The sequence below is a fragment of the Gadus morhua genome, chromosome 4 (genome assembly GCF_902167405.1).
Source record: "Gadus morhua chromosome 4, gadMor3.0, whole genome shotgun sequence".
NCBI lineage: Eukaryota > Metazoa > Chordata > Actinopteri > Gadiformes > Gadidae > Gadus > Gadus morhua.
In genome coordinates, this window is record NC_044051.1 from 11,951,112 (window position 1) to 11,965,383 (window position 14,272).

The following is a 14,272-nucleotide window of genomic DNA, read 5'->3' on the forward strand; positions in this document are numbered from 1 at the left end:
ATGATCCTGCTTGAAATGTGTGTACGCTATCTTAAGCACAAACGGATTCAGGCAGCATGCATCAAATCCTGGATGCTGAGTGAGGCATGTCACATCTGCTGGTCTTGGGCTGAGCTTCTCGACCAGCGACCAAAACGCACTCACTTCCCTACAGCACAAGCTCTCCACCACAGATTCCATAGGACGGCACCGCCCACACAAACACCTGCCAAACACAGCGACACAGACACGCTTACTACTCTCCCTCTCTCTGTAAGCGGTACCCTGATGGTGTCAATGACAATCAATCACGAGGAGTAGAATCGAAAATAATCACCGCTGAATTCATGACCAGCCTACGTGATCGGCGGCTACCGGGTACGTTTGCAACAACACTTTCACCGGAGGAATATGTAAAAGCTTAGAAATAAAGACTAGGCAAAATATGTACCGGTAGTTACTGGAGCTATTAGGCAACCATCAAAACGTGGGATAACTAATCGTAGGGTTTATCCGGGGAGGGGGGATAGCTCAAGCGCTCGTTGCTGCATTGCTAAATGATAGCAACTCACCAGGACACTTCACCAACTCTCCACCCATTCTCCTCTGACCATGAATTTAATTGGCTTTGACGGCCATCAATCCTCGGCAATTCCTCATTCGCCCCCTCACGTCTAACAGGCTCGAAATTATACGGCTGTGGGCCATCATAAATGTAATTTGTGGTTCTTGCCACCTCTTCCTGATCCCAGTTAGACGCCATAGTTCTAGTACTAGGCTGAGGCTACCTTCAACCACGACTCCCTACCGTGACGTCACCACCGAACGACGTTAGAAAACACCCGTTGCCACAAAAAACGACAAAAACTGGACTTTAACGCAATTTTGGAGACATTTCATGAATGCGGTACATATTTTGAGTGCTTTATGTACCCATTAATCGAAACTTCCGGTTAACCTGCACCATAGGCTCTTCCGAATTAAATTAAATTCCGAATTAACTTCCATTAACTCCATTAACTTCCAAAGTCTGATTGTCCTTTTACTTAACATGAATGGCGTTGAACACGGATATATAACACACATATCATTGAAATAGCTGTAACAGGCACGGACGTATTGATTACCTGAATGATTATGGGAGACCTACGTAATTTTCATAATATTGTTAATTGTCTGATATTAACATTTCAGTTGCGTTGGTAGGTATTTCATTTGCTTGTTTAGCTATGTAGGCCTATGACAGGGTTATGGTTAGCTATGTATGACAGTTGACAATGTTGGTGTATTACAATTCATTATTTGGGTAGGCTACTCCAACTTCGTTGTTGGTCGATATGTAAACATTTACTTTTATATAAATTATTGATTGCATTTTTCGTAAATAGTTAGTTGGAAGGAATCTGTTTCTTAAGCAATAACATTGAACTGAATTTTTAGGCCTACATACGTTTACTATGTTACTATGGTATTATATGGAGCAATCTTACATATTTATGAAGTTTCCAGATCGATAAAGTGGTATTGGCATATATATTCCAGAATTTGAAAAAGGATATGGATATAGAGTGGGTGACTTTATCAGTATACTCAATCGAGATGGCCACAATAATAACCGCTCTTACATGGTTTGTAGATACTAAGTTTTATAACAGATAATTCAATACGTGAAGATTTGGTGATAGAGGTAAAGCATCTTCTTTTAAATATTATAAGCCTTGGTTTAGTTATTCAGTTCTGTTGGATTCCAGCCCACCATGGAATATATGGCAATGAAATTGCTGATAAATTAGCTAAAAGATACTAACCTAATTAGAAGAATTTAACCTTAAAGGTTGGGTAGGTGATTTGCGAAACGCCAGCAGATTTTGAAAATACACAACTCAAATGGTCCTACCCCCTCTCCTTCAACGCTGACTCTGACTCCACCCATTCCAAGTACCTGGACGCGCAATCATGCACGAGCGCGAACAGAGATGCGCGAGAGCGAGCCAGGCTAGTGTAGGTTTTCGTTTAACAACATGGCACTACATTCAGCTGTAAGTTGCACCCAGTACCGCGGGAAGTAGGAGTGCTGGGGGTGCTGCAACACCCCCTGTCCGAGGCCCTGTCTTATCACAGAAAACGATCATTTCTAAAAACGCCGGCCAAAGTGGAGATTTCTGAAAACGCCGGTTATGTGTTGTCGTGTCAACGGGGAGAAACGGGATTTTAGGTTCTGAAGCGTCACATTATGCACCAGGAAATGCTTAACGTCATGTGAGCGCCCGCTGTACCGTATTGGTCCGAATATAAACACAAACCCCATTGTAAGACGACCTATATTTGGAAAAAAGATTTGAAGACCAGATCCGTTTTTTATGAATAAATAAATTGTATTCATTGAAATAATATACGAAAATAAAAAGGCATCGAATAAAACACTGCATTGTCACTAAACAGTAGTGCAAATAGGCCGTACTGATGTGTACACCAAAGACTATTCCTGACACTCCTCTGCCCCGCTGTGTTCGCTCTGGCTGTGGTCGCTCCGAACTGTTTTGGCCCGTGGCAAAGCGAGTCATCCTCGCTGCTGTCCAAGGCATTTTGAGACGCAGCATTTATTTAATGCTCATATGACCTAGTGCTGAAAAAAGGTTATATGAAAAAGTGTGAGGGTAGCGGTGGTGCGCTAAACTTGTTCTGTGAGCAGCTGGATGTGAACGATCGATTTTCAACTGTCCGCGCATGCACTGGTGTAATTGAGCTGCGCTGCTATACATCTTTTTTTATCAATGTAACGAGTTGCGAGTCTAGTGCAGGCTGAGTTTTTTTTTTCCCAGCACCCCCTGCTGAGAATACGTTCTCGCTGCAATGGTTGGACCAGATGTTATAAACATTAAACGGTCACATAAATCATTACTATTTTTAGAAAATGTATGTTTGTTTCATATAACTGTATTGGAAGTCCTGGTTTTCACTAGGGTTGCCGCGGTGTGGACATTTTCACACCGAGTAATACACTCGTCTCCACACCGGAATTACCGAGTATAAACGGTATAAACTTTGAAACTAGGTCAACCGCCACACAAGCATCGGTTTTTAGACCCTTCTCGTCCTTCAGTTGCCGCCAACGTTCGAAAGCAGCGCCTAGGATTATTCTTGATTTCAGTTTTTCTCTTTCAGCGTTTTTATTATCAATTACTCTCTGAAAAAGAGTTTTCCTTCTCTTTGCTGGTGGTGGTGGTGGTGGTGGGGATGGTGGCGTCTTGTCTGCCATGGAAATTGTCTTCTACTGCTAGGTCCAAATGTGGATTAACTAGTTCCAGTAGCTACCGCAGGATAACAACAAACAGGAGCTTGCTCTGGGTCACGAGCTCTGGGTCACGAGTACTGCACGAAGGGGTCGCGCGCGGGGCGCGGGGGAGGGGGAGTGCAGTACGACCGTTTGATTGACGTACTTACTGTCCAATGCAACTCGGTGGCAATGGAAATGATTGGCTGGAGTTTTTCGAGCCCTGCCCGTTCCACAGATGATTGACTTGTTTAATTGTCATGTCAGTACTTCTAACTCAGGGGCTGTAAGCGGGTTATGATAAGGATTTCAAGTAATTTTGCAAAAATGGCCAAAAAAGCAAATCACCTATACAACCTTTAAGTATATATATATATATATATATATATATATATATATATATATATATATATATATATATATATATATATATATATATATATATATTTTTTTTTTTATTCATTTATTTTGTTAGTTTGTTTTATTTTGTTTATTTTGTTTCGTTAGTTTGGTTTTTTCTTTGAATTTATTTTTATGATTTGAAGTATCATTTGCCAACGTCCTTGTCACAAACTCCTGTGTAGTAGTCCAGTAGGTGGCGGTATATGGGGAAAAACTATGATCCTCCACTAAACTACGGGTGTGTTCGAAACCGCGTACTTGCTTACTACACCTACTAACTATGACGTCAAATTGAGTAAGCGAGAACTTAGTAAGCGAGTTTAGGTAAGCGAGTAGTATCCGAATGTCTTCTACTTCCGGAAAGATTTTGAGTAAGCATCACTAGCTTACTAGACGTACTCAACCGCCCCAGAATGCACTGCGTCTATTCAAAAGAACAGTGGAAGCAATGGCGCTAAACGGGGAGCCGCAGCAGCAGTGCTTTTAATAATTGTTTAATAATTGTTTTAACATATCACCGCAAATCCTTAGGTTGAAGGTGTACTGTGACGTTAAATGTGACGTTTATATATTTATTTATAATATTTATTAACGGCGCCCGGCCGGTAGGTTATTGACACGTCATTTGATTCACGTCATCTGAGGTGGTTAAGTAAGGACGGTCTTCTGAACGTCGATTACTCAAATGGATTACTCAATCATTATTTAAGGATTCGAGAAGTAAGCCAAATATTTAGTAGGTAGTAAGCAGTAAGCAAGTAGGCGGTTTCGAACACACCCTAGAAGAAGAAGAAGAAGATCTCTGCATCCGGTACGTCAAGTGCCGGACTAGGTCACGTGTCTTGGCCCCATAACGCGGAAGCAAATCGCTCCGCCACTGAGCAGTTTGTATCATGGACATAATAAAGGATGGACCACGGACTGGAAAATGGCCGCCCATTCATTCCTATGCAAACTGCTCAGTGGCGGAGTAGGGTCTATCTGCAGCCGGAGCCACTTGCCAAACACGCCCATTGCTCTGCCAGACACGCCCATTGCTCTGCCAAACACGCCTATTGCCAAACACGCCCATTGCTCGTTCTATGTGGTGGTGTCATGGCAAATTTGTACCGGCCTACGTCATCAGTTGTTGTTGACAACTTGACAACTGATTTGATTGGGTTGTCCGTTGCCGGGTGGGTTTCAAAAAACATTCGGCTCATGTTTCCAAAGACGAAATAACATAATACAGATAACGGATCGCTAGATAACACTTGTTTTTCATTTATATTTGTATTGTATTGAATTGTTTAATCGAATTTATCTAGTAAACTGAGTGTTTAAAGCAGGTTTCAAAAACCATTCGCGCTTGTTGCCGAACACGTGGTAGTCGACCACGTGGTAGTCACACGTGGTAGTCGACCACGTGGTAGTCACGTGACTGCAACGTATCAGGACGGGACTGGGCGGCGGGCTTATATTCTGTAGCATTGCGCACGAGCTATGGGCGTGTTTGGCAGAGCAAGGGCGTGTCTGGCAGAGCAATGGGCGTGTTTGGCAAGTGGCTCCGGCTGCAGATAGACCTACTTGGAGTGGCGCATGGTAACATACAGGAGCGATTTGCTTCCGCGTTATGGGGCCAAGACACGTGACCTAGTCCGTGACGTACCGGATGCAGAGATCTTCTTCTTCTTCTAGTTTAGTGGTGGATCATAGTTTTTCCCCATATACCGCCACCTACTTGACTACTACACAGGAGTTTGTGACAAGGACGTTGGCAAATGATACTTTAAATCGTAAAAATAAATTCAAAGAAAAAACCAAACTAACGAAACAAAATAAAACAAACTAACAAAAGAAATGAATAAATAAAAAAATATATATACTTAAGGTTAAATTCTTCTAATTAGGTTAGTATCTTTTAGCTAATTTATCAGCAATTTCATTGCCATATATTCCATGGTGGGCTGGAATCCAACAGAACTGAATAACTAAACCAAGGCTTATAATATTTAAAAGAAGATGCTTTACCTCTATCACCAAATCTTCACGTATTGAATTATCTGTTATAAAACTTAGTATCTACAACCCATCTAAGAGCGGTTATTATTGTGGCCATCTCGATTGAGTATACTGATAAAGTCACCCACTCTATATCCATATCCTTTTTCAAATTCTGGCATATATATGCCAATACCACATTGTCACCAACTTAGTATCTACAACCCATCTAAGAGCGGTTATTATTGTGGCCATCTCGATTGAGTATACTGATAAAGTCACCCACTCTATATCCATATCCTTTTTCAAATTCTGGCATATATATGCCAATACCACATTGTCACCAACTTAGTATCTACAACCCATCTAAGAGCGGTTATTATTGTGGCCATCTCGATTGAGTATACTGATAAAGTCACCCACTCTATATCCATATCCTTTTTCAAATTCTGGAATATATATGCCAATACCACATTGACACCATTCTATGATAGCTGATAACCAAGGTACACACTGTAATACTATAATCAAGAGGACATACAGGCAGTTCAAATAAAAAGAGATAGAACTTTATTGATCTGGAAACTTCATAAATATGTAAGATTGCTCCATATAATACCATAGTAACATAGTAAACGTATAGGCCTAAAAAATTCAGTTCAATGTTATTGCTTAAGAAACAGATTCCTTCCAACTAACTATTTTACGAAGAATGCAATCAATAATTTATATAAAAGTAAATGTTTACATATCGACCAGCAACGAAGTTGGAGTAGCCTACCCAAATATTGAATTGTAATACACCAACATTGTCAATTGTCATACATAGCTAACCATAACCCTGTCATACATAGCTAAACAAGCAAATGAAAATGAAATACCTACCAACGCAACTGAAATGTTAATATTAGACAATTAACAATATTATGAAAATTACGTAGGTCTCCCATAATCATTCAGGTAATCAATACGTCCGTGCCTGTTACAGCTATTTCAATGATGTGTGTTATATATCCGTATTCAACGCCATTCATGTTAAGTAAAAGGACAAATCTCAGACTTTGGAAGTTAATGGAGTTAATTCGGAATTTAATTTAATTCGGAAGTTAATGGAGCCGTGCACTTCAAAATAGGTCCATAGCAAGGAGCCGTTTGTTTCAGTACGGCTCCTTTCAGCTGCCCACCCAACATCAACTGCTAATAAAACGCTTGAGGAGGCGTTTTGAAAAGAAAAAACTTACATTTTTTTAGAACAGGGTAGAAAGATAATTATGAGCCTTTGATTGATATCCAGACATTTTTTGCGGAGACACAATCCTGTTCCCCACTTGTATTGGAGTGGACGGCGATATCTACTTCTGGGCCACATGAAATGACGGACCCCCGTCCACTCCCAGCTAAAACAGCTGCAATACCAGGCTTGGCCTCTGAGCACGGGTGGATTGCGGAAGTATATGCCTATCCTGGGGGCCTGATCGGAGGTGGCTCGTGTGTACTTGCAACCCCTATAAATCCCAGGATGCATTTCGCACTCGCAGCAGTACGATGGCGGACAATATGGAGAAGACACAACTGTAGCTTAAGTTACTCTTAACTTATATATATATTTATATAAATATATAATATAATAATAATATAAGATAATATATAAATATAAAGTCGTGCGTGTATAGCTCATACACATGACAGGACACGCATATCTTTTCAATTTTTATTCATTCAGAATATTTACATACTATTTGAAAATGAAAGAGGCTGGGATTTTGTTTGATATCATTTGTTTATATTGTTCAGTAGTATATGCCTAAATGAGGCCGTAGCACAGTTAACGGACGAGCAGAGGTGGTGACGTCATCGAGTCCGCTGCTGTTCCAAGTGCAGGTACGTACTCGCGTGCTCGCAAGTCTGTGCTTGAAGTACAGACTTGCCCAGTACGTGCTTGCAAGTCATCGAGTCCGTAGTACGCGTGCTAGGAATTGAGAAACGGCTGTGGTTTCCGAATTCTCGTTCCCTATTCCCTATATAGTGCACTATATCATGTACACTATATAGGGAATAGGGAACGAGTGTATAGGGAACGATTTCGAACACAGCTTTTATTATGGTCCACGCAGCGGACGCTTGGTGATGACGTGTTACTTACGACGTGATGACGTATGTCATCACACCCCACATGTTGGGGTGTCTCTCTCTCATGGCGGACTGGAGGTCAAGGGGACTAAATGGATGAGGTCAAATCGGCTGCTTAAAGTCTTGAAAAATAAAACACCCACCCCCTAAAGTCAAACCGGTCATGTTGGCTGCATAACCCCAAACACCGGCCATAGGGACTGGTAGGTGTCATTTTTTGTTCCTATTGGTTTCTTGATGTTTAGAATCGGTACAACTGATTAAGTTAAAGGGTCGTTATGGTTAATGTCTGACTGGGCTATTGTCTCTCTTTTGCATACAACCATTCAACAGCTCTGGGATCAATGTACAGGTCATTTTTTGACTACCGATGTGGATAGTTTATCTGCACCATTTATCGATAGCCATAGTTGCTTTTTTCTGAGCTGACAAACCGGTTATAATATGCCATTTAAAAGGTGACATATTGTACCACCAGGTGTGAGTGTGATAGCCGTTTCGAAAATCGGCCTCTTTTGACATCCCAAGTGGGCGTGTCCACCTAGATGTGTGACGGATTTGCTACAGTCCACTGGGTAGACTGATCTATCCAGCACACATCTAGGTGGACACGCCCACCTGGGATGTCAGAAGAGGCTGATTTTCCAAACGGCTCTTAACGGAAAATCACACCCACACCTGGTGATGTATTGCGCCACCTTCAACCAATGGGTGACGGCGTACAGGCCCAGATGCAGCTCTATTGGGTCGTTGGTGTGGTGTGCCACAAACTGGCTCAGCATATGTGACAAGGAGGGGAGACAAGTCAGGTTGAAAGTGATAAATGAAAAGGTTTTATTATAACTTAAACAATCATATTTACAAATAGCATGAGGTGTGGAGAGTAGTGGCATCAGTGGTGAATGTAGTGCATGGATGAGTTGAGATGTGTGTGCTGCCGTTGAGTGTAAAAGGAAGCCATCACCAAGAACCAACAACCTGTAGCAGCGTGGAGCCTAGGAGAGAGAGAGAGAGAATGAGACCAGGCTGGCTTATGTCACCTTGGGTAGAGGCCTAGCCAGGTGTGAGCAACTTGCCCTAACGACCCTCCCTTTCAGCCAACTCCTGCAGGAAGTAATCAGCTGCCGAAAGGGAGGGGTCGTAACACCCCCCTCCATAAGAACGAGGTTCCACCTCGTGTTATACATCAAACAAAGGGTCAATATGTCCCAAACTGTCATGGTTCATACGTTACCAATAACTGACAGTCAGTACCGCACTCCCTCCAGGCTGCATCCTCCAGCACATCCCTCCAACCTCATACCGACCAACTCTTTACCATACCGACCAACTCATCTCCATACCAACCAACTCATCTCCATACCAACCAACTCATCTCCATACCAACCAACTCATCTCCATACCAACCAACTCATCTCCGTACCGAGTATTACCGACCAACCCATCTCCGTACCAGCTGTAGTTGATGCTGTTGCATTTCCAACTTGGCACACTCAGTTTTATGCTTTATAGTTTCCAACTCTACTTCCTTTTCAAATTTCAACCTCTCCAACTCTAACTGCTGTTTTAACTGCAACTGCGGCAACTCCTTCTGTTGTTCAAATGTTAGAGCTCCAGGATTAGGCACTACACTAGTCACTGGACTGCTAACTGGCTGCCAGCACAAAACTCCAGCCTCAAACAGACCATCCCTTAAGCAGGTCTTCACACTCTCCTTTAACTTCTTATCTGGAATGTCAACTTCATAGTGCTCTGCTATCCTAAGAAGTTGTTCTTTAGTGCACTGCTCTAGCAAAGCCTGTGAAGGTTCCTGGATGAAACTCTCCACCAGGGAAGCCATCCTCAAAAACAAATCAGCCTAACAAGTTACAACTCTTGACTGAGACACGCCGAAAACCCAAAACCTGAGGTAACAGGTGAACAGGAGCCCCACCCCTATCCTGATGTTAACTACAACCATTAAAACTAGCTAACTAACTTGCCCTAGTCTTCGTGCAGTCAATGGTGGGGGGTACTTATGCACGCGAAACCAGCGGTGTGAAGAAGGCAACCAGAGGACTGGCAACCCTCTCCCAACCCTAGAGGTGCTCCCGAGCTAATAGCTCTACCCACCTTCGCCGCCACCTAAATTGATCACCACGAGTCCCCTAGAGGAACCCGCTACCAAACCTAACAGGGGGTAGAAACTCCTGCTCCAACAGATACCAACATACCCCAGGTAGGGCTAACCGCAAAGCCCCAGTCAAATCTAATCACCTTCACCACAAACAGAAATGGACCAAATACCTCTCCTTTAATTTCCTACAAGAAATATCCAGCACTGACAGCCTGACATTTCCCCTCCCAGAACAGTTGATGATTAACCACAGCACAGTCAGCTATGTCCAACAACAAGTAGTGTACACTCCAACAAAGCAAACCAAAAACCATTGTCTGCAAGAGGAGGAAGCACACACCAACCTAAACCGGGCCAATTTACCAGTACAGTCAAAACTTAAGCTATTTTAATCCTAGTACTGGATCCCGGACGAGCCCCCACTTGTCACAAACTGGCTCAGCATATGTGACAAGGAGGGGAGACAAGTCAGGTTGAAAGTGATAAATGAAAAGGTTTTATTATCACTTAAACAATCATATTTACAAATAGCATGAGGTGTGGAGAGTAGTGGCATCAGTGGTGAATGTAGTGCATGGATGAGTTGAGATGTGTGTGCTGCTGTTGAGTGTAAAAGGAAGCCATCAAAAAGAACCAAGAACCAAGAACCTGTAGCAGCGTGGAGCCTAGGAGAGAGAGAGAGAGAATGAGACCAGGCTGGATTATATCACCTTGGGTAGAGGCCTAGCCAGGTGTGAGCAACTTGCCCTAACGACCCTCCCTTTCAGCCAACTCCTGCAGGAAGTAATCAGCTGCCGAAAGGGAGGGGTCGTAACAGGTGTGATCGACCCCTCCACACAGCCATGTGATGTGCCACCCTGTAGGGCTTCCCCCCACCGGGAGCTGGCAGGACCTGAAGGACCACATGCGGGAGGCGGGCGACGTGTGCTTCGCCGACGTGCAGCATGACGGCGAGGGCGTGGTGGAGTTCCTCCGCCGCGAGGACATGGAGTACGCCCTGCGCTGCCTGGACCGGACCGAGTTCCGCTCGCATCAGGTGAGTGGCCGCTGCAGCACGCCCCCCATTTTGATTAGTAACTTTTTATTCAAAAGAAGGAGAGCACAATGAGACCGTGGTCTTTTGTTTTTATTGTAGTGAGCCCTGTCTGATACAGCAGTACTGGTTGTGCATTTAATCACGTTTTAATTTAGATTTTTGGGTCAAACGATATCCAATCTAAGATAATAGTTTATGTAAAATGGTAGTAAATAGTAAATAAAATGTATTCATGAATAAATGTTTCATAGAAATTGCAGGAACATTATTTGTACATACTCAATTTGGACATTGTAGTTTTTAACTTTTTGTGAAAAAATTTAAGGGGAATTGCTGATGTTTCAAACTCATAAATAATCATTTGAATAATCGTGGTTTCAATATTGACCAAAATAAGTGTTTTCATGATGTTTTTCCGTAATTAAGTAGCCCTACTTTAGTGGGGACAAGTCCTTCAAATGACGTCAATAAAATACTCAAAGAAACAAGCTTCAACACCAGATATAATCTGTGGCTAAAGATACAAACTAGGATTAACAAACGGAAACCTAGAAGATTCAGACAGATTTTCTCCAACCTCACCGTGCGCCCAGAAGCCTCACCAGTGTCTCTTGTCCCCCCGTCCTGCAGGGGGAGACGGCGTACATCCGGGTGTACGAGGAGCGGGGCGCCACGAGCTACTGCCGCTCCCGCTCCCGCTCCCGCTCCCGCTCCCGGGGCCGCAAGCCCATGGATTGTTGCTCCCATTGATGCAAATTACTTTTAATGGTGACACATGAGCATCTCTTGTCTTTTCTTGTTGGTGGACCTGTGGGAATCGGCCTGTGGTGGACTGAACATGATTTCCTTTTTGTTATTTCAAATAAAAATGTTCAATTTTAGTTGTCTTTAATCGTGTCTCCTTGGGAAATGAAGAGTTGGTCAGTCAAAAGTCAGGAATGGCTGCTCACATTGGTGTCTTGAAATGGAGCTATGTTCATGTTTACAATATAAATTGAAAGATGACATCAAATGTGTTATCACTAGATTTTAAGGTTATAAGTTTAAGTTATGAGCTTAATCCCTTACCAACTGAATAGGTGCGGTCAACAGAGGACTCATTGTATGACAAACCCGCGATTCTCAGCTCAGGTGCTATTGGGGATATTTTTATATAATGTGGCTTAACAATTTGGTATGGTTTACAGTTATATACCTGATTTCTACTGTTTACAATGGTAGTTTAATATTTTCTTAAATGTAGTTAATTCTGAGTGCAATTTAAAGCTGCCAATCAGGAGAGACTCGTATAAGAATTAAAACGATTTATTAAATTATATTTTTTTGCAGTAAAACATAGTACAATGCTTTTAAACGTCCTTATATTTATCAGATGAGATTTTTAAATTTAAATATATTGCATACATGTCCAAGGTTATTACATGTTGATTCTAAATGAATCGGTTTAAGCAGAACCCAGATCATAGTCTTATGGTTGACAATAGGTCAAATGGCTCATATGATCACCTTAATATACAATCAACAACAAAAATACTAACACGGGAAGATAGCTTCACTGCTAATTCAAGGGTTTACAAATCCAGTTAGGTCTTGCAAGTTGTTCTGGTCTTTACTGGACTGCAAGATGATCTCAACAATCGGGGGACCACAGTGATCTGTTGAAGGCGATCCATAAAGTAAAATAAAAAGTGTACAGTAGTTATAGTACTCCCGATATGAAACAGTGGCCCACTCCGCCCTGCCACTGTGTGTGTGTGTGTGTGTGTTACCGTTGAAAAAGGTCACACAGGGTCACAGTGGCATTTTCTCCAACATTTCTCCAAAACTTGAACCCAAACCCAGGGTAGCAGTTCTGGGTGAATGTGGACTGGAAGGTGTGGATGTGTGCCCATGTGTTTGAGGAGGGTCCTTCTACTTTGTCGCAGACCTCTGGTGTCACCCTATAGAAGGTCAAAGTGCCAGCATGGCAGTCCACATACACTCCTACTCTGCGGCTGGTACGAGGGAGACGTATGTCTATTCTTCTGTTGTTGCAGCAGGCAATGTAATGATCAGCGTAACACTTCAGACACCAGGAATCATTCTGCCCTCCAAGATAGGAGAGGTCCCCCTGTCCTTTCCTCCTTATTTCTCTGTATGCAACACCTATAGAAGCGTCTCCTTGTACCTCTACCTCCCAGTAACAGCGGCCAGTCAGGCCCTCTCTACACAACACCTGTTGAAAGAAGTCAAATCTCTCTGGGTGATCAGGATACCAATTATCTTCTTCATCCAGCGTCACTCTGCTGTTGCCCTCTGACAGAGAGAGATATGTGTGGACTGTGTTTGGGTCCAGTGTGAATACATAGGCATCTAACAGGGAGAAGAAAAAAACGTAATTTAACCCAAAAATGTGAAGGTGCATTTATTTTTACAAATGTAAAGGTGTAGTATAATTTATATTACCAGAACTACTATTACTTAAAATGTCCCGCTTTCACACACATTTTTGTTATTATTATAAGTATAAAAAGACACATATGTAATATACTACATTCCATGGGAGTATTCCTATCTACATAATTGCAACTGTAAAATAAACACTTACACTTCCTCAAACCCGATGTCAGCCTCCTTTCTCCAATGTGCTCCACACTAAAGGTGGGGGAGAGGGGGAAGTGAAATAACAACCATTAAAATGAGGTACATGACGTGCAATGACCATCAATCACTGTCCTTCCCGTACCTGAGATTGTCCAGTCTCCAGTGTGGATCCTTCAGTCTAGCAGAGAGCAGCGTAACTCCTGAGTTTCCTGGGTGATTGTAGCTCAGGTCCAGCACTCTCAGATGGGAGGGGTTGGAGCTCAGAGCGGAGGCCAGAGAAGCACAGCCTTCCTGTGTGACCAGGCAGCCAGAAAGCCTACACACACAAATATATAAACACACTAGATGTACTATCTCAAGAAAATAAATAATAAAATGTATTTTTCCAAGGTCATTGATTCTATACTGAAAAAGCACAGTTCATAGAGTTATGACCGCAGTGCAAAGTTCGTACATTTTCAACAGTGGAGAAAATACCCCTGAAATGATCCATCTGTATGTACATGAATCTATATTAATCATTTAAACACATAATGTAAAACTGACCTGAGTGTTTCCAGTGTACAGTCTGGACTCCCCAGTCCATCAGAGAGCAGCTTCACTCCTGAATCCTGCAGATCATTGGAACTCAGGTCCAGCTCTCTCAGACTAGAGGAGTTGGAGCTGAGAACTGAGGCCAGAGCTTCACAGCATCTCTCTGACAGACTGCAGTTTTTCAGCCTTAAACAAATGCATACAGTCGGAAGATTTTATTAACTCATGCATTAGCAAA

General features: G+C 42.6%; 2 protein-coding genes across 3 annotated transcripts in view; one reads left to right on the top strand and one right to left on the bottom strand.

Annotated features, from left to right (window-relative positions):
- LOC115543040 (NACHT, LRR and PYD domains-containing protein 12) overlaps window positions 1–14,272 on the bottom strand; it is a 37,879-nt gene that overhangs the window by 16,182 nt on the left and 7,425 nt on the right. The window contains exons 12-15 of one of the 2 annotated variants that reach the window (XM_030355580.1): window positions 14,047–14,220; window positions 13,643–13,816; window positions 13,505–13,551; window positions 12,207–13,269 (exon numbers count right to left, since the gene is read on the bottom strand). The exons of the other annotated variant lie outside the window; for it this stretch is intronic. Coding sequence (XP_030211440.1) covers window positions 12,683–13,269; window positions 13,505–13,551; window positions 13,643–13,816; window positions 14,047–14,220 — 982 coding nt within the window. The 3' untranslated portion in view covers window positions 12,207–12,682. Of the gene's footprint in view, window positions 1–12,206; window positions 13,270–13,504; window positions 13,552–13,642; window positions 13,817–14,046; window positions 14,221–14,272 lie in introns of those variants that run through there. 2 annotated transcript variants of the gene reach the window in all.
- On the top strand, window positions 7,813–11,798 carry LOC115543042 (serine/arginine-rich splicing factor 9-like). Its single transcript, XM_030355581.1, has 3 exons — window positions 7,813–7,968; window positions 10,745–10,917; window positions 11,548–11,798. The coding sequence occupies exons 2-3, from the start codon at window positions 10,786–10,788 to the stop codon at window positions 11,665–11,667; spliced, it is 252 nt and encodes an 83-aa protein (XP_030211441.1). The 5' UTR covers window positions 7,813–7,968; window positions 10,745–10,785; the 3' UTR covers window positions 11,668–11,798.